The sequence below is a fragment of the Gymnoscopelus microlampas genome (genome assembly GCF_963454915.1).
Source record: "Gymnoscopelus microlampas genome assembly, chromosome: 17".
Classification (NCBI taxonomy): Eukaryota; Metazoa; Chordata; class Actinopteri; order Myctophiformes; family Myctophidae; genus Gymnoscopelus; species Gymnoscopelus microlampas.
Window position 1 is genome coordinate 23,917,520 of NC_139954.1, and position 21,093 is coordinate 23,938,612.

General features: G+C 41.7%; 1 protein-coding gene and 1 long non-coding RNA gene across 4 annotated transcripts in view; one reads left to right on the plus strand and one right to left on the minus strand.

Moving 5' to 3' along the window:
- Positions 1-524: 524 nt before the first annotated feature.
- fgf14 (fibroblast growth factor 14) overlaps positions 525-21,093 on the minus strand; it is a gene marked incomplete at its 5' end in the record, with an annotated part of 137,273 nt that continues 116,704 nt past the window's right edge. For all 3 annotated transcript variants that reach the window (XM_084084626.1, XM_084084628.1, XM_084084627.1), the window contains 2 exons: positions 525-679; positions 2,255-2,453. In XM_084084626.1, coding sequence (XP_083940752.1) covers positions 543-679; positions 2,255-2,453 — 336 coding nt within the window. In that variant the 3' untranslated portion in view covers positions 525-542. The remainder of the gene's footprint in view (positions 680-2,254; positions 2,454-21,093) is intronic.
- Positions 8,248-9,642, plus strand: LOC311064711. Its single transcript, XR_014602743.1, has 2 exons — positions 8,248-8,577; positions 9,544-9,642. It is a non-coding gene; the product is annotated as an uncharacterized lncRNA (long non-coding RNA).

Here is a 21,093-nt window from a genome sequence, read left to right on the forward strand (position 1 = left end):
GGCATCATTAAGGAGGTGGGACTGGGTGGGGTGGGTTGGAAGGTGTCCTTGGATGAAACCATCAGCAAGCAACGTGTGGCTTGTGAAAACACATCGTTCTCATGGATTCTCACAGTTTTACAGAGAAGATTCTAAAGGCATTCCATGTCGGGCCAGGCATTCCCATTATCAGAGTTCTTCTCCGCTGTCCCCCCAGCCCCCCCTGTGTGCTGGAGACACTCTGGTGGGGTGGGGGGTGGTTGGGTAGGAGTGTGGGGGTGGGGGGAGGGGGCGGGTTCCCTCTGAATCCGTCCGCACATGATGAAATAGCTGGAAAGAGGGAGGAGGACGTCGAGGAGGGCAAAGTATGGAAGGTTCACTTGGATCCATAGAAGAAAGAGGGTTTGGAAGTCTTGTGGGTGGGTGGGGTGGGGTGGTTTGGTGGTTGAGCCCTGACTCCATCACGTTTCCCCCATCCTCGTCCCCATCTCCCCCTCCCCTCCACTCCCCAGCCCTCTGCACACCCCCGCACACCCCACGCTCAGCACACAGGTGAGGTGTGGCTATGTGGGGGGCTTGTCTGGCTTGCTGACCGGCTTGCCTCCGTTCATTGCTGGCTCACTTGTGCTTTTACTTGGGGCCGCGGCTGTTTTGGGCACCTCTCCAACGTCGTGCAACGATGGCTCTCTGTACATGGCAACTGGAAGAGAGTTGTTCACAAACTGTCAGTAAAGTAAAATAAAACAAACACACATTTTTACAATTTACAATTTAGGCATTTAGCTGACGCTCTTAATCCAGAGCGATTTACAGTAAGCATGGTAAACACCATGAACCTATCATCAGTCTAAACAGTATAATATCACAACATCAACTGATGTCTTAAATAATGATTCTAAACAAAAAGAAAGGAGAGAAAAAAAGAAAAGAAAAGTTGTATCAAAAATATTTTTATACAGTCCTACCCCACCCCCGGGTGTTGCCAGCATCCTAGCTTGTTTTTCTGCCTCTTTCTTCAATCTAAATACAACAACTCTTTTTGGGAAAAACAGCCCAAAACAGCCTTGTTATCTAGCACTTCATAATCTGTGCCATGGCTACATCCCCATCAGGACAGCACACTTCAGCATGACTTTAAAAAATGGACTAGAATCAGACATGGGAAGTGATGAGAGTGACAGGACATCTTCTAACACATTGTGAAATATCAACATTTCATCATGATGACACAAAAACAGACTTTCTTGGCTCCCAGGAGCCACACAGTACAATGCTCAGTGTTCATTTAATGAAAATAAGAATGTAAAAATGGATCCAAATGGAAACGAAATGCCCCCTAAAGGTGGTGTAAGTGATTATTTATTTATTTTTTACTGTAAGGTTAAAGGAGCCATTGTTGTTTACAGATCAGTTTTACTGAAGTCACGTTCGAAGTCTGGTCTCGAGATACTTCCGCTCTCCAGGCTCCAGAATGGTGGGTGGAAGTATCGTGAGACGAGACTTCGAAGGTGATTTCAGTAAAACTGATCTGCAAACAACAATGGCGGCGCCCGTGTAGCAATAGCTTAGCAGTCACATCAGACGGACCACACACTACAGATGTATACAAGAAAAAAAGATTTTCGAGCAACGCAAATAAGCGGATTTAGCCTAGATCTACCGACGGCCTCCTATGGTACTCATTGCTACTGTATATAGGTTTTGTGCTCTCTTCTGATTGGATAAAATTGGATCCCGACCTCAAACATGTTCTGTTTAAGAGCTGGAGAGACGGGAGATACCTGTTAGTGCGTGCACACACACTCTATATCAATGATTTCTATCAGAATATAGAGCCATTTGACACTTATTTTATTTTTATTTTTTGTAATGATTTATTTATTGACAATACACAGTGTATACATATCAATATCATATTTCTTTTTTTTCTCTTTTTTTGTAAACAAGACAGAAATAAAAAGACAAAGAATAAAGGAAAAGACATGATACACAAAAACACAAAAGAAACTTATTTTAACAATACTTATTGCTTAAACCACCTTTGAGGATCAATTTGGGTACATTACTAATCAGCCGATAAATACAAATGACATCTCTGGGAGGGATAGATATCTCCCATACAGTGCTGTGTCATTACTCATTTTGAGATCATTTCTTTGATTGGAAGCCCTATGGTCATAATGTGGAAAGTGTGGCTCGCTGGTCTTTCTGAAAAGACACAGGGCCGACACATATTGGAATTACAATACTGTACAGAATTCTGCCTTCTGTTTACCTTCTAATGGCTTGGGCAGGAAGTGAGCAGCTGGTTTTGTTTTCTTCACACGATTCCCCTTCATAGCTTGGCCGTCTTTATTGAGCCCTAGGAACCAAGCTCTCCCCGACTCCTGTTGTCTGTATAACATGGACGAGTAGATCACATAGTAGTTCTCAAACACCGACTCTTTGAACTTGCATTCCGCCGTAAAGAGTTCCTGTAAAGACACAAGACAAAAATATCATAAGGACGGGCCTCAGTGACACAGACGAGATAACCATACCAGTAACCTGTAAGCTGATTGTATGACGTTCTGCATAGTAGTGTATATCTCTTTTTTCTTAAATGTCATCATGATTTGAGTGCATGGGGATCTCATATTATATAAGCCATTGTGCTTTTATGAGCGATCCAGTTTAGAGGACCTTGTATTGTGAATTGTACTTCCATGTACTGTTTCCATGTCTTTTCTAAATAAAGTATTCAATCAATCAAAAGGAATTCACTACAAAAAGGTAAACAAACAAACAACGGTACATAAACAAAGAGATATTTTGTCTTAGATTACGTTATGCGGAGGTTGCAGAGACAAATGCCCCATAACTTTCATGCTTGAAGTGTACAGATTAACTCATTGAGTGCCTGAATTATTTCTGGCTATTTCTGGCCAGTTTTTTTTTTCAAAGTAAAAAAAAGTGCTTAGGAAGCGAGATACAGCCTTTTTCAGTTATAAGTTAAACTAGACGCGTCGCAATCCTGGGAAATTGCAAAGTGTGGTTGCGCCGACGCCGGTCGCGGCCGCTGGGACGTGAGGAATACGCCGGGCGGAGTACCGTCGGAAGCCGCGCGACGTGCGTTTCATATTCGGTGCCGATTGGATCCCACGTTAGCGATACGTGCCGTTTTGATTTTAGTAAATAGGCCCCTCCCACTAAAGAAACAGGCCCCTCCCACAAATGTATCGGGCCAATGACATCGTCATGTCACTCCTGAGATCACTTGCTTTTCTTTTTGAGAGAACTGATCCCCCCAAAAATCATGTTTTTGTGTCAAACGGTTACATTGTGCGCATTTGTGGCGCCCCCTATGGGTCAAAGTGGAAATGCTTTTGGAGATTTGTTGAGTAAACCATCCCCGACATGTGATTAAAATTTGGGATTGACTGGACGTTTCGTTCGCGGTTTTAGGCATTTTTTGTAAAACGGGCCCCTCCCGCTAACTTTGGAATCCAATTACGGCCGAACGGTATAGACTATCAAAATTCCGCTTGGATATGTTTATCGCATGGGTCCATAGATCATGTGTACAGATTTTTGTGAGATTTGGACAAAATCTGTAGGAGGAGGAGCTAAAAGTGTGTTTTGAAGAAAATTAAAAATGGCGGAAAATCTATCCTGACGGAAATGGGCGTGGCCTATATGGGGAGTTGCGTCATGACCCAAGGAATCCAGGGGGAAATATTCCTATAATTTAATAATATGTTTTTATTCTACGACCTACGGTTCAAGAGTTATAGGCCAAAACGTAAAGGGGGCTGTTATAGCGCTATAGCGTTATAGGCTGACTGGTGTAAAATGTTGTATAATAATTTCGCACTAAATTATGAACCTCCCCTGCAAGTCTTGTAACTCTAGCCCTTACGGTTTCTGAGAAAAAAATACTTGAATGGGCGTTTTTTCATTTTCCCATTAATGAGGTGGCATGCAAGGAAACATGGATCGCCAGGTAAACTAGCCTCCATAACTCCACCTGACTTGAAAGGGACATGTGCTTAATTGCCCTGAGCTATATCTAAAGTACAGTAGACGGTCTTACCGGCTATAATCATGCCTGATTCAAATCTGGCATAATAGGCTGCTCTGATGAAATGCAATGCTCAGTCTCTCCTTGGCCTTAACCTCGACATGAGCTGTAAGAGCACTGGTTTGGTCAATTAGCTTGTGTTCCCAGCAGAGATCGGCTCTGACCTCAATGTCTCAATGCTGCAAGAATTAGCTTTTTCCCTGAAGGCCAACAAGACATTCTTGTTAGATACATGACCTGAGCTATGAAGATCCTCTTTTACAGTCATAAAATGTTTTCACAGAGGTTGTTCAATTGAGAAAATGCCAGAAAAAATAATAATTCCTTGCAATCTGTCGGCAACTACCTCCATTTGACTGTGACTGCCTTACATACTTGTTGTGAATAATTATACAGCATAATGAATCCAGTGACTTCCCCATCTTTTACACCTCAATTTTTCAATAACAAATGAACGCTGAAGCACCACATCTCTCTCCACTGTTCCCCATTCATCTCCGACCAAGAGGGTAATAACATGTGTTTCCACATTGTCTACCCTGCTTGGCAAAAAATAAAGGCATTCATTGAGGGTGTACTAATCAAAGCAGGCTCATCACACTGGAAAGGTCTAAAAAGCATGTATCTGTTGTGAAAAATTCACTGTGAGCTGAACACTTCGCCATCATTACATACGTGTATGTAAGTCCTCCAAGAATATGTCCCTTGCTGATGACCTTAATTACTTTATTGTTAAGCTAATGGTCAATGAGTGTGTGTAAAGGCTAAGACAGGGAGTCAAAAACATTGAGAATTTATTTTATAGGTAATTTGTTATGGTGCGTTAAATACTTTAATTTGTAGTATTCAAACCTGCTACACTTCCACTCTCATTCTCATCTCAATTAATATTCTCTTATAGATTTGATCTTGATGTGGGGTCGTGTAATGTGGTGGTCTCCCTGAGGCGATGCCACTAAATCTAACTGCGCTTGGGGTTATTTATGGACTAAGCACTCACTAAGGAACACACAACACACCACAACATAATAGCCGTTATTAGCCCTGTGTTAAATTACTCCTGTCAGGGTTTAACCACCAGCCAGTATTACACAGCAGTGCCAAGCAGAAAGGAACTAAGAGATACTCTGGATGACCGTAATGATTGTGCGAGGCAGCCAGCTGCATTTCTGAGAGCTCCTCTTTATCCTTGATTGAAGACTCCAACCACTCCTGAGTGGGAGGCATTCATTCAGAATGTGAGCACAACTCCATTTCGAGGTGGCCGTGCATCAAAAGGCACGGCAAGACTTATTGTGAGTATTACATCGACAAGTAGTCAATACGGTCAATGCAGCCGCTGATGGGTTTTCAACTAAAGGCAGTGACTATACATAAAGTGATGGTACAGGAACCGTACTGTATAATACGCGCGTGTGTGTGTTATTATATTAAATGACCATACCAGTAGTATGGCATGTTTACTGGAGTCCATTCACTATGACAGTATATTTGACATTACTGCAGACCATTTTCGAAAACATACCCTAGCTTCTTTTATGTTCAAGGCAGCCTTTGGATTCCTACGGAGCCCCTGAAGGGACATTACTAGGTAGATTGTTTTAAGGGTAGGGACATTTTTTTTAAAGGGTCACTTTATTTTTAAAACTTTATTTTTAAAAAGGGGAAGGAAAAAAATCCTTCCCCTTTTAAAAAAAATGTCACCCCCCAACATTTTTTTTATAGCCTCTTCTTTTTTTCTGCCAACATATGATTTTTTTCCCCATACCACAAAACATAAACCGCCAGCTTTTAAAAATAAAGTGACCCTACCTACCTACCCTTAAAACAATCTACCTAGTAATGTCCCTTCAGGGGCTCCGTAGATTCCATTAATTTCAGTATGGTATGAAAATAAACTTGCAGAGAAAAATGTGTTGTTGCATTTTATTGCATTGTAAAGCGTGGATTGATTTGAAAAGGGTAGCTGAAAATTGTCGGCGGTTAAAAGACTGATTTAGGAATAAAAGTCTGTCCAATTAAATTCAACCATGCAATGATGTTTAGCCAATATCGGTTTAGTCATTCAGGTAAGATCGATAATTTAATTACAACTGAGAAAATGTAAAACTAAATATGGAAGGCGGATGATAGCTGGCCTGAGTCAAACTAATTGGAGAGTGAGAACCTCTGTCATGTCATGACAAGTTTGTTATATCTGCTCGTTTCTACTCTGTATTCCCATTGATTTATTTATTTATTGATTGAATACTTTATTAACATTTTTAAACAGAAGGACCTGACCAGACCCTGTTGAAGACCCAAGAGTCAAAACGCGTTGGTTCTGTTCCCTTGCTCAGCAATAGACATGAAAACGGAGTGCCTCAGTATTTTTCTCCCTCCACAGTCGGCAGCAACACAAGCAGAAGTTTTTACTTTATTAACAGGCTTGTTAACAGTACAGCAGTACAGTTAAAAAAGATATGCAAAAGGGTAATACAACCCATGTGGCGACTGCACAGTTGCAACTTAGGCAATAGGCATGGCAAGCAACATGATGACAACATAATCATTGGACCATCCTCAAGGACCACCCAACCCCACACAACAATATGTTTACAGTATTTAGGATATAAGTAGGCATATCACAGTCATTTGTATATTATTCATAATATTATTATATATTATATTTTTTTCACATTTAACATTAATGATCTGAAAGCCAGATTTATAGTTGCACGCCGGTGTCCACAACGCATCACAATGCGATGTGAGCTTGCAGATCGGCTTTTTTCAGTGCGCGACACCATGCACAACAAAGTATACCGAGCCTTTAACATTCAGTATTTTGTTTCAAGCTTTTTTCACACACTGGTCCTTTAAGGCTACTGCAGTAGAGAATGCTGTAATGTACAAATTAGGACTGTGACTATTAATCTTGGAAACATAACAGATAGAGGCTGAGCACAATAATCCATAGGCAGAGACATCGTAGGCAAACACCATAAAAGCATCCTTAAATGATTAAAGCTTCAGCATGTTTAATATCAAATAAATAAACGTTCCCTCTGGGCTATGCTGGGCTCTACCCCATCATGATTCATTTTGCGAGGCACATTAGGATTTATCATGTGTCAGCAGCAAACAGCAGTTCATCAAAGAGCTGCTTATCATGTCCAGGTTGTCAGAACGGAAGGCTTGTCTTCCATCTACCAGGACCGGCAGAGTGAAGGAACAGGCTATTACACACTGTATCGTGCAGCTCCTACTTAACAGATACCCAGCCAGTTATATAAGAGAAGGCTTATCTCGAGAGGGTGGGAGAGAAGCAGGCAAGATGAGAGATGTCTCCCTAAAGGAGCAATAGTGAGGTGTTCCCACAAAACACAACACTATGCTGCATGAGAATGATACTGGTACCATAATAGCTGGGCAGAGACACATTGTTTTCAGGCTTGCACTGGGGTGATTCCCAGCCAACAACACAAACTAGAACAGATGCCTTTGCTGCACCACTTTACTCATCGAAGCAAACAACCTTTGTTCTCCCAATATGCCGTCTAAAACAGCGTTAAAACACACTCTCCTTAGAGCTGAGCCAACCTCCGTCCCTGAGCTGATTTAGAGCGTAAACAGTTTTACCTTCATGGTTGCCTATGTTGGTTCAATTAGGTAATTCATTTCACTTCTTTCTCGTCAGATGAGATGCATTGCCGGCTAATTGCCTGCTGTACTTAGCCAGATCATTTCTGTGGCATGCTACGCTGGGACTGGCATCACTACTGATCACAACCTTCCTGCTTCCCCAAAAAGCCCCTGAGCCTATTAAGAGATCACATAACGTACCTGAAGCCCAAGCAATCATTACAGTATGGTTCACCACAGGGCAACAGCCTGGCAATCAGACATTTTCTCCATTGTGCCCAAAAGAACAGATATATAAGCTGTCGACATGCCATGCCAGGTCCCTCTTTCAAACTGCTGCGTACGACAATAGTACTTAGGATAAGAAGGCTTTCAGGAAACGGGTTTGCTTCTAAGTTATTCTTCCAGGAGGCCTTAAGTAGTGTTTCCCGGAGCCAGTTAAAGGGACACTTCACCCAAAACCTTTTTTCATGAAGTCTAGGACCCCATAAACATGATCCTGGTGTTTTTTTTGTGTTGTATCTGTGTTTTTAGATTTTTGATCCGTTTGATCCGTGAGACACGGCTGAAAGCGTCAAATGACGCGGAAAATGACGTTTTCAGCCGTGTCTCACCTTATGTCCGAACTACATACTGCAGGTGACTACAGGTGTAGTTCAAACCCAAACCAACGCCCATGGTTCAAAGGACCGGCCCCTGAGGGTGTCTCCCAAACATTTCCCCACTCGGCAACTCCCATTAGCTACCTCACACATGTACTGTCATGGCGTGTGTAAACATATCAGAGTTATACTTTAGTACCCGGACCCACACGCAGCTAAGGCGGGCAGTGAGGAGCAACAACCCGTCGGGGATGTTTCTTAGTGGAACTGACAATGTACACGGACCGTGGACGGTGGACGCTTGTCTCTCGAGTAAGTAAACATGCTGTAAAGTTGCCACTATCACTATAATCTCATGTTGTATATCCCTTGGGTAGACTAAACTAGCTTGTGGAGCCTGGCGTGAACGGAACGTTTGTCATTGTTGACTTTGATGTAGCCTCGGTGTTGGCACTTTTTCCATTCACAGCCCTTTCATCTACATAAACGTTCATATTTCAAATATAAAATTCTTACCCCGTGGCCACAGATGTTACAATTGGAATCGGATGGGTCTAAGTACATGTATCTTCCATATTGTTCAATAAAAAAACATTTAAATCCGAACGGTGGCCATTTTCTCATAGATGTTTAATGTATCAGAGACAGAGTGCAATACACATCCCAACCGATAGGGTCGCGTAATTGAAAGCATAAGGAGAAAATGGCCACCGATTGGATTAAAATGCTTTTTATTAAACAATACGGAAGATACTGGTACTTAGACCCACCCGATTCAAATTGTAACATCCGTGGCATGAGGTCAGCACTTTATATTTGAAATTTGAACGTTTATGTAGATGTACGGTCTGTACATGTAGAAAGTGCAAACACCAGGTTGAAGCTCCGCCATGACTGACATGTTTCGTCCCGACTGACGGCCGTGTGCGTAGAGTAGCACAACGTCACTTTACTTACTGATTGCGTTCGACTCGTTTCACTAAAATTAAAACGGACTGCGGGTAATGGGAGAAGACAAGTGTCTCTTGTTCACAAAAAAAGTATGGTTACATGAAATTAATTAATCTCTGTGCAGGGAGGGAAAAAGAAAAGGGTGCGTCGTTTGTCCCCGCCTTATAGCAGATCTACAAGCTCACAACGCGTCGCGGACTCAACACTTTGTGAGCTTGTAGGTCTGCTATTTTCGGTGCGCATGCAACTAAGAACAAATTATGTATCACGTCGGATGATATCCATGTAAACTACAAGTCTAATCTAATGTGTTCTTTCCAATGACAGGACAGAAAGTCGTCATCAGCCTGCAAAAATGGAACTGCTGTTGAAGACCTGGGACTACAGCCATATATATTATTTTTCTAAATAAAACGGTTACATTTACACACTGCTTGCTCTACTCATTGGTATATTCTACATTGTGTAAGCATTTATAATGACAAAATGTATGAACACCCAAATCTATAAGGGTTCTTTTGAACTGTTTCATGATATAGGATAGGAGATGGTCTTTCATTTGGCAGAATATGGTACATAATTACATGACTTGTAAGCATTACAGATATAATAGTGAAAAACTCTTGTTCATTCTCTTAGTATTTACTTCGACATGCAATCATTATTTTTCTGGGGACCCCAGCACGTTGGATTCAACTTTACTGGTCTTAGATACAATAGGCTATAGTAAAACCTAACATTATCCATATACACCAATTGAAAGCATGAAACTGTCTCAGTTGAAAATAAAAAGAAAACGATTCGGCTGTGTATGACAAGAGTATTTGAACATTAGCATGTCATCTATTCTAAAGTAATGGCCAAGTTTAGTCCAAAGAATATAACTGTAAATGACAGTGAAACATTATGTTCTCAGAAATAAGGAAAAATGCATGACATGAGTATGAAACGTTTTGTTTTATTATATTGTTGACTATGCCTCAACGCCATGGATGTCCCGACTAGATGGACATCACCAGCACCGGACTGTCTTCATGGTGGGAACTGGGAAGGAATGTTGAACACACACACACACACACACACTTTGTGCTACTCTGCTAATTTACACATGATATTTAGTTTGCTAAAAGATGCAATCGATACAGAATACAATACAACAGCAGCGAAGATTGAGTGTTGCCAGATCTTGTGAGAGAAATAAGCAACCAGATCTATGAAAACAAGCCCAAAAGAAAATACCTATAGGCCAAGAGCACTTGAAACCTAGACATAGGCTATTTGAAAATTGCCGATCTACAAGCTCACAACGCGTAGCGATGTGACGCATTGTGAGGTTGTAGATCTGCTATTTTCTAAGAAATCTTGAGTAAAAAAAGCACTAAATGTATGGAATATTTTTGAAACATTTTAACAACACAAATCTGGTACAGGGGTCCTTGGCAGAAATTATAATTTCAGATGAGGGTCCGTGGACAAGTACACAATTATTTTATCTATGTATTTAAAAACAAGCCCAAAAAAAGTAACCCTCAACTACCAATATTTACAAAGTCCCAGAGTCGCTTATAATAAGCAGACATGGCAACACTGGTTGATGACAACATCAACATGTGTTGATGTTGTAGTGAGAACTGGGAGGGGAAAGTTACAATGTAGACCACACCCCCACGCATTCTCCCCTCCCATCAAGGAAGGGCAGTGCCCCAAAGCATTATGGTCATTGTAGTAATACTGCAGTCCAGTCAAACCCCAGTCAAAAACACATACTTCTATATTGTTCTGGCCATAGGGTGCAAATGTCAAAATTTGCTACTGTTATCTACTACAAATATTATACTACAAAAGTTCTTCCAGGGGTGAAGTGCTCCTTTAAGAAGACACGTAACGCCATGCTCTTGAGAACCAGCTTAAGTGGTGTTTCCCGAAGCCAGTTAGGTAGCACGTAACGCACAACCAGCTGCTACTAATGAAGCTACTGCGTAGCTCAGAATGCTTTCGGGAAACGGGTTTGCTGCTTAGGAGGCTCTTACGCAGCTGTGTAAGCTACGCACGACCTGAAATCGCTTTGGGAAACCCAGCCATTGACAGTTGACACTAAACTATGCCACCCTGTGTTTGTTCTCATTTTTTATTTACTGCCCCTGTTAAATTTCTTCCCACGTTCCCCTGGCATTCCCATCCTAAAAGTGAGCACGGCAGCAGAGATAGTACATGGGGCAGTTCTTCCTTTGATCTATAGTTTGCACAACTTCACTAACGTATGCAAAACAATTCTGGTCACTTGACAAGTCCTCTCCTCTCTTTTTTCTTCAAATGTTCTTTCTTTTTTTTCTCCCCTCCCTCCTCAGAGTACCAGAACAACATGACACATACATTTGCTCTGGGTTTCCATGGTAACATAGTGGGGCTTCAGCATAGCAGTGTAATGTCAAGAAGGTCTGGGCTTCCCCGATGCATCCAATTAAATATCTACTGTTTTTAGTTTACTGGAGAGTGTTTGCTGCCAAATCTTACATCAAAAGTAACTGTTCAAGCTCCATCATCAAGGGCAGTGTTTCTCAACCTATAGGTATTGCAAGTGGGCCTCCAAGTATTTAGGATTTTGATGATATTTTACTGATAATATAACATGAATTGATCATTAAAATTAACATGCTCTGAAAATGCATGCGGCCGGGCCCACCCATCTGACCACTTAAGGTGTTAAGATTTTCAAGTGGGCCTGATCCAGAAAAGACTGAGAACCACTGATCTAGGGTTACCTTCAACAGTAAAGAGACAAGCCCTACCCGTAACGTAATCTTTACCTGCTAATATTGATTCGATAATGCAAGTTGCCATGTCACAGTATAGTGTAACACTATTACAACATTACCAGAAAGGAAGCTACCACATATAAGTAATTTAATGGTCCACACAAAGCATAATGAATCCATATGTGAATCTTATGTGACTTTCGGAGTGCTGTTTATAGAATTCAAACTCCAAGCTAGAAACAAATGGTTGACATTGAGGAGGAGAACGAGAAAGCGAAGAGAGTGCGTGGTGGAACACATACTTCCCACCCCTGGCAAATCAAATCATTTTTGAGGCACCAAATTAGTTGATATTCTTTCCTGTCAATCCCCTGCAAGGTGCTCTGCTCCTGGGCCCCTGATTGGCCATATACCCTGAATGGAGAGGGCCCCCATACTGTAATTGACCTTGGCCACAGACAGAGAGAGGGCCAGAATTGCGCAGGCTCACATACAGTAATCAGTCCGCTTACCACGATGAAGAGACAGGTACACAGAGGGATAGAGGGAGAGGGAGAGAGAGAGAGAGAGAGAGAGAGAGAGGGATATCAGCAGGGAGGGAATTGCACAACAAGAGGGACTAAAGACTAACACTTTATTCAGTTGTCAATATGCCACTTTTGATGTACGACACAGATGTTTGACAAAGTACAAATTAAAAGACAGAAGGGGGGAGAGATAGGCAGAGAGAAAAAGGGGGATAGGAAAGGGAGAGAGACGAAGGGTTAGGGTTAGGTTTTTCAAGGGATAAACAGGATAAAATAGAGAGAAGCAAATGAACAGTGAGTGGGGAAAGTGGAAATCTTAAATAAAAAGCCCTGATAAAACATGATTTTTTTATATGATGGAAAATAAAAAGAAGAAAAAAGACAGATTGTGAGCGCCACTCCAAAATTAGCGTTTAAATCAAATCACTTGACGGGTCGTGTTTGCCAAAGAACGGCCACCTAAAACTAGGTGAAAAGCCACTGAGACAGGGAGGGGCCCTGCATTAACATGCAGAGTGATGCTCACTACCACAATGTGGAAACGAAGAAATTGTTTATTAATGCTGCCAGCATAAAGCCTATTAATCCATGGAAAAAGGTCAACCTCTAGAAAGCTGAGCTGCATTCACAACGCTAAGCTGCTCTCATATGTATAAGAGTCACGTCAACACTGTGTGCAGACAATGGGGGCGGAGGGGGGGGGGGGGGAGGGGGGGGGCTTCGGCAGAGCTGTCTGATTACCAAACCAAAAGGAGGACTGGAGACAGGCGGGGTAAATGAAGAGAGCGGCCAGTAGCCCACTGGATGGATTGCTTGCAGAGACACAGGTTGCCATTGTAGATAGTGGGGATTGGTATCTGGTGGTGTGTGCGAGTGTTGTCGACCTGCGCATGTGAAAATGCTTTATTTTTGTGGGGAAAAGTGGATGATCATACCGTTACTGTCAAGGCAGAAACCTTCTATGAGCAAGCATTTGAGGTGTATCAAAGCTCGGGGCTCTAGGCTCAAGAAGAGCTTTTTCTCTGTGGTTGTCAGACCCATAAACAAGGACATGGACAATAGGAAAAAAGGGTTAAAATAATAATAATTGTTATTATTATAGCTGCAAGCAGCCATTAGGCCACTCCCCTTAAAATAATGTAAGGCTGAAGTATGGAGATGCAAGGTTTCTGCCAATATTGTACTGCTACAGTATATCAGAGGGCGCTCTCATTACTCAAAGACAAGAGGACAACAGAGAGAAGGTTTTGTTGCTAAACACAAATCACACATTTAGTGTGGTGTGTAGTTTATGAAATGGAAGCATTAAGCATTTGATATAGTCACTATACAATGTGAAGGATTATACAAATATACTGACTATACAGAATGTGAATTAGGAACTTAACTGCTGACCTAAAATTCACACCAAATAAGTCAGTACATGAATTAGCTCTTTTTCTGGACAGAGGGGATGTATTATGCCAAGCTCCTCCCAGATAATTCCTAATGAAATGTTTTATCTGATTTCTGATCTGATCAGAAATGTTTATAAAGCTACAGTATGAGTTATTATTGATGTGCTTTGTGATGAAGTGAGTGAAAATAACAGCATGCCTAAAGAATGTCTTCAAGAGTGATCTGAGAATACCTGAAATAACAAATGCGTAAGCATTATTAAAATACACATGTACATTATGTGCATGCTGGGTATTAGTTTTGTAAGAGATTAAACAAAAAATCCCTCATACTGCTGAAAAGCCAGAACAGGATATTAAAAGCTGAGCTGAATATTGGAAGAGAGAGAGAGAGGGGGGGGGGGGGGGGGAAATAAATCACTTTTTTATTTGAAGTGCAAATTGCTCACCATTGATGAACAAATTAGGTCTATAATGATGGCAAGCATCATAATGATGCCCACCGCATAATTTTTAGGAAACCTTGGGAGTCCTTTTGAAGTGTATTTGTAGATGCTTTGTTTGCAAAGATGAAGAAGTACATGCCTCACTGTTTTGTCCAATGCCACACACTAACTAAAGCATGTATAATGAGTAAACACTTTCTTCTAGCAGCTAGACCACATGTTTTCAAAGTGGGGAATTGGAAAGGAGAGGAAATTGGGTGGGGGGGGGGGGTCATAAAAACTATATCTACACATAAAATACACTTAAATTCGAATTCAATTAATAAGAATGTTGTGCCAGTTTAACCACTTTGACATCCCTATTTTGGGTATGTAATTATTTTCAAAGATTGTACACATTATAATTATACATTTTTGAAAATTGCTAAAATAGCACCTATTTTCACTATTTCCTTCTTTTTTAATCCATTTCATAATAGAGCAATGGCTATGGCTATTTGGGAGTCCATGGCATGGAAAGGTTTGGGACTCTTTAAGTTAAACTGCAAAGTTTGCAGTGTGATTAAATACATTATATTAATTCACCCCTATTGTCAATGTCTTTTTTACATTATTCAATAAAGTAGACTGATAACACACACTAGAACAGAGAGAGTGTTACCGCTATCACAAAAAAAAAGCCACACTCTCCATTCTCTTTGTGCAATTTGTTATTTCCTATCATTCCTTCTTCCATCAGGAAGATATCCGTTTTTGAAAGGCGGGTGACAGAAAGCCAGCGACACTTTTAAAGTGTTTGGCCACGAGAAGCACTTAAGCTTTCGATAAAGTTTCCCTAAAGATGGTGACCTTTAGGTTGTGTTTAGATTTTTTTTTAACACTCGCCAAGTGCAACTCCCCCGGCTCAGCTACACTCTCTCACACACACACACACTGCAACTCCCCTGGCTCAGCTACACACACATACAGGCATGCACGGATGCCCGCAGGCATGCACCAACGCACGCACGCGTGCACACGGACACACACACACACACACACACACACACACACACACACACACACACACACACACACACACACACACACACACACACACACACACACACACACACACACACACACACACACACACACACACACAGGCATGCACAGACAGGCTTGCACAGACAGTTATAGCACTTAGAAAATGTCCAATTTTCCACCCCAAAAGATACAAACCGCTCATCCCTGCATCCATGTTTTTGTTTCGTCTCAAACCACAACAAAGTGCCAACCAATATTATTTCTCATTAAATTAATAATGACAACAATCATCTCTTTCCGCGCATGCACGCACACACACGCATGCATGCAAAGACGCAAGCACACACAGGCATGCACAGACGCAAGCACACACAGGCATGCATGGATGCCCGCACACATGCACCGACGCACAAGCGTGCGCGCGCGCACACACACACACACACACACACACACACACACACACACACACAGTTATAGCACTTAGAAAATGCCCAATTTTCCACCCCAAAAGATAAACCGCTCATCCCTGCCTGCATCCATGTTTTTGTTTAGTTTCAAACCACAACAAAGTGCCAACCTCTTATAACACGCACACAAACACACACACAGTAACATCCATAGTATCAATTCACAATTTTAAGGTGCATGTGATGTGATGTGATATTATGAGCCATAGTGACACGCTGAGGGGGGTACTTGTATATAATGCACAACTCTCAGAGTTAGGATTTTACAGTGTACAAAGGTGTGCATGGAAAGTGGACTGGATGGAAGCCATAAACCACCCAAAAATCAAAGTCTCAATTGTTAGTTCAAGACTGTTCAAACTAAACAAGATTATGAACATATTGTGGCACAGCACTTACAGTAGGTGAGAAAACCATGTAGACAGTTGAACCACCCACACCAAATTTTAAACAGCTGCTGTTTACTGTGTGTGTGTGTGTGTGTGTGTGTGTGTGTGTGTGTGTTGGGGGGGGGGGGGGCACCATGTCCACTGCCTAGTGTTGATCTGTAAATTGGTGCCATATTGGTGTCAAGGCAGCCAGATTTGTGGTAGATTGGCTAGTCATCTCGTGTCAGGCACTCAGCCGTCTGCCTTCTCTAACAAGCTGACAAACATCTCAGACACACACACACACACACACACACACACACACACACACACACACACACACACACACACACACACACACACACACACACACACACACACACACACACACACACACACACACACACACACACACACACACACACACACACACACACACACACACGCACACACACACAACAAAAAAATGACAATCCTCTGCAGGAATAAAGCTATTTCTATCTCTATCTCTCCCTCTCTGACTTTCTGTCTCACTTACATACAATCTCAGGGACAGCAGTGTACCAATTCCTTGAAGCAGCACTGAGAGTTTTCCTCGTACTGTACTGTACATTCACTCTTTTTTTCCGCTCTTTTGCATTTTCCTACTTTCCTACTGTTACAGGTCAACAGACTGTGACTCATTTAAGAGGGTCCACGGTGAGGACATCGATGAACTCTCCCATTTAGTCCATGAGCCAGACAAGATTTCATTATCGAAAGAGTGGGCAAAACCATACTTATATTAAATTGTTTATAGGGTCAATATAAGTAAATAGATATATGATAACCTTTCCACAGGAGCAGCTTTTTCATATTTATCACACATTTTGTTATTTTCCTCATACGTACATGACAGGTGAAAAAAGTGACAACATTTAAAAAATTGTTATCATAATGAAACTTCCCCAGTTGATTACTTACATGAAGACAATGATTTATTGTATTACAAGTTTTCTGAAATTGTATATTTAAATATGCAAATTAGGCATTTAGTCCATGAGTCAGAGACCCAAAATTGAGCCAGATATTGAATATTCCCTCGTTAAAAACCTTTGACTCCAACATCTTAACAAAATGAAATAAGAATGTTGACTCTGGCTTTGTCCAATGTTCCAATGTTGATTCTGGAAAGTTATGCAAATTCGGGCATATTTTCCTAATGCCTAATTTGCATATTTAAACATACAATTTCAGAAAACTTGTAATACGATAAATCACTGTCTTCATGTAAGTAATCAACTGGGGAAGTTTCATTATGATCACTATTTTAAATGTTGCTGTCACGTACGTATGGGGAAAATAACAAAATGTGTGATAAATATGAAAATTACCTGCAGTGGAAAGGTTATCATATATTTATTTACTTATATTGACCCTATAGACAATTTAATATAAGTATGGTTTTGCCCACTCTTTCGATAATCATTGCTCAATTTTGGGGCTCTGGCTCATGGACTAATTGTATTACGACTTGGTTGAGGAGCCTGATGCTATTGGCACAAAGAAATGGCCAAGGCACTTTCATGGTGTCCCGAGGAAGGATGAGTTTGTGGCAGAACTTGCTCCTCATATTTACTAGCTCGTAGCTCATCATAGAGCAGTGTTTCAACTATGAGTTAATGCAATTCCTTAATATGAGACAGAATTTGCTAATTATGTGGTTATACACAGAGACCATAATGCCTAGCAGCTAACTATTTTGTTACACTCAAACTCAGAGGGTTAGATGAAAAGGACAGACTTTATTGCAGAGGTAAGGGAAGCAGATGGGGGTGAGGGTCGGAGGAGTTGACAGGCAGCCAGGGAGGTGTGGTAATGGCAGACGCCAGGGCGCTGATGGGTCGGAACGGGCTGAGGATGGAGAGCATGCATGGCTGGAGTGAGGCAGAGGTGTGGAAGCAAGCTGGAGGGCAGGCAAGCAAGCAGTGAGGCAGACAGGAGAGCAGTGGTCCATGGTAGCCGAGACAACAATCTGGCGACGAGTGAATGAGCTGGGGTAGATATACTGGCACGATGATGAGCTTGATGAATGGCAGGTGTGTCGACATGAGGGAGGTGATGAAGTAACCGAGAGCAGGTGTGCTGGCAGAGCAGAGATCCAGGAGCCGAGACTGAGTAGCGAGCCACGCCCACGCCGACAGACACAAGCTCGCAGGGAGAGACAGACAGGGGAGGGACAGACAAGTTACAGGGACACACACTGGGACACACTGGGCCAAGGCTGCGGCTGTCACACATAATAACATGTAAGTAATTATCTGTAACAGATTCGCAGTTTCACAGAATAGATTTAGTATTTCACTGATGTGTTGATTTCTGCAATGTGAACCACACTGAGGACTCAGTACTGCACCAGTGGTAAATGCTGTGCTAAATTTGATTTAATCATGTGGATCATAGATTTCATATGGCCAGTCTGTGATGTCAGTCATCTATGATGTATCTACTGTATGACCTATACAAAAAAATAAAGTACGTACGGTATGTGAAAGAAAATGTGTGGAGGTACTTCTTTGGCCTACTGGCAGTGTGCACAAAACATTTGCTGCTGATCGATTAAGCACTTTTTGAGATAAGCCCCAAACAATCACACAGACAGACACACAGACGGACAGACAGACCCTCTCATAGGCGGCTAGCCTTCTATAGAGCCACGCCATAGTTTCAAGTCAATAAAATGCCTATGCAACTTGCACTTTTTTCAGTTGAAAATACATGAAGTTTGCCAAGCGACAAGGTCAAACTTTTTTCAGTTGAAAATAATGTCAATGTTTGTCAAACATGGAAAGCACTGCTTCATGTTATTGCTAAAGCAGAAGAAATGTGTAAATTGTTTGGGAAATACATATATGTACTATTTTTCAGTGAGCAAAGCCAACTAATACTGCACGTGCGTGTGTGCCTGCGTGCGTACATACGCGTGTGCGTGTGTACGTGTGTGTGTGTGTGCGTGCGTGCGTGAGAGTATGTGTGCATACAGTATGTGTGTGAAAGTAAATGAAAGAGAAAAAGCTCTAATCTCTGTATTCAGTACCCAAGCTATGTCTAGGAATAAAAAATGATATAAACATGTAGATAATGTGATGCAACGAGTGTTGTCAGCTTGAATACAGTGTGAAAAACGGATCACCCTACAGATAAAGGCTCATGTGATGGGAGCAGGAAAGTCCTGCTCTCCTGAACCATGCAGCTATTTTTCATGCTCATCTTAAACAGGCTTTTGATGCATTTCTTCAAGGCGCCTATTGCATCCTGTTGAAGGATGTGACTGAATTATATTAAAGCAACTGGTGGAAAAGGTTGTGGGAACTGGCATGTGTTTCCCATGACAAATTGCTCGTTTCAGTTAAGTATCCTTTTCCTAAATGTATGGAAGTTGATCAGGGTTAAAATAAATCCCTAATACTAATCCCTTGTCTGACATTAAGGAGTATTATTGCATCACACTCATACTGTGTTGTGTAACGTACGGTAACACCTTACAGAAGTACATCTGCACAAATCCAGATGTACAGTAAGCTACAGCTGCAATGGACTTTGGTTAATCTGTAGTAATCCATTCAGTACACCTAGAATGTTCTCCACCCCCTCTCCTAATAAACTGAGTTGAAGTTTGCGATCACTCACTACTAATAGGTAAATTATCCAGTACAGATTTGGATACAGCAAAATTCTTTCTCTCCTTTCTTGAAGCTGTGTTGACTTGTAGCCAAAGCCAAAGCACACAACACTCTCTGTATCTGCATTATATGATATGATGGAATGACAGCAGAGGCTTCCCCAAAAGTCCATCGCTCTCTCTGAGGCAACAGAGAGGAAACATGGCACAGTTACAGTTGAAATGCTCAGACATTCAGCCGGTCAGCCAGAAAAGAAACACAGCGGCCTGCCAATCAGCCGGCCGTTCTAGCATGAGCCAAAAACCAGTCACCCGAACAATTTCTTTCTTCTTTTTTTCTTTTTTAGATGAAGTGAAGTGAAGCGACGATACACTACAGTACAATGCCAGTCACTGTTTGGCTTTGATCAATTGTTTGTCGGGTGCTGTGAGGGGCAATTGTCCTACCATAGGCTATTATCTGATCTGGAGATGATATAGGAGGAATACCATTGCTTATCACCGGTGGCTGATTGCGATCCTGTCACACTGGCTGATGCTCTTTGCACCGGCTTCCGATAGGCATAATCTGTCTTTATCAGAACAACCAGATGGGGAGCTTTTTATCGATAGCTTGGCAGAGACGCCTGTAGATGATAACGATATGAAGCGCTCATTTGTGTGGTGCGATTTCAGTTGAATTCTACTGCCATTTTCATATTCCACAGATAAAAAACATCTCCTTGATATTTCTTTCTCAGCAGTCATTATTAGTGGACTGATGTGGCTTTTCATTCTAGGCATTTGTACGGTAAATAAAGCCACTTATTACAGTTAGGAACTGCTTTTTTATATGTGAACCATAAAGTAATAACGTTCCTTCCTGAATCAGCACAGTGTGTTTGTTTGTTTGTTTGCGTCTATTTTAAATGGCACTATCAAATGATGAATTTCTGCGATTAATCATATTTTTTGCATTTAACATCAAGGATATTTAAATTTGGAACAAAAGTCACTTGAGGGCCCTCGGGTGGCACAGTGGTAAAGTCCCTGCCTAACACCACGGAGTTCGTGTTCGGGGAGTGATAATTGTCACTGCATGTATTCCTACAGGCTGTGGTGGCACGTGTCAGCAGGGAGTGTTGGGCGGCAGAAGTAGAAGGCCCTACGTCCTCCCAGTGGGGGCTCCTCACTGGCAGGTGAGTCAGGATACAACAGTGTGGGGAGGAATTAATTGGCATAACGACTAA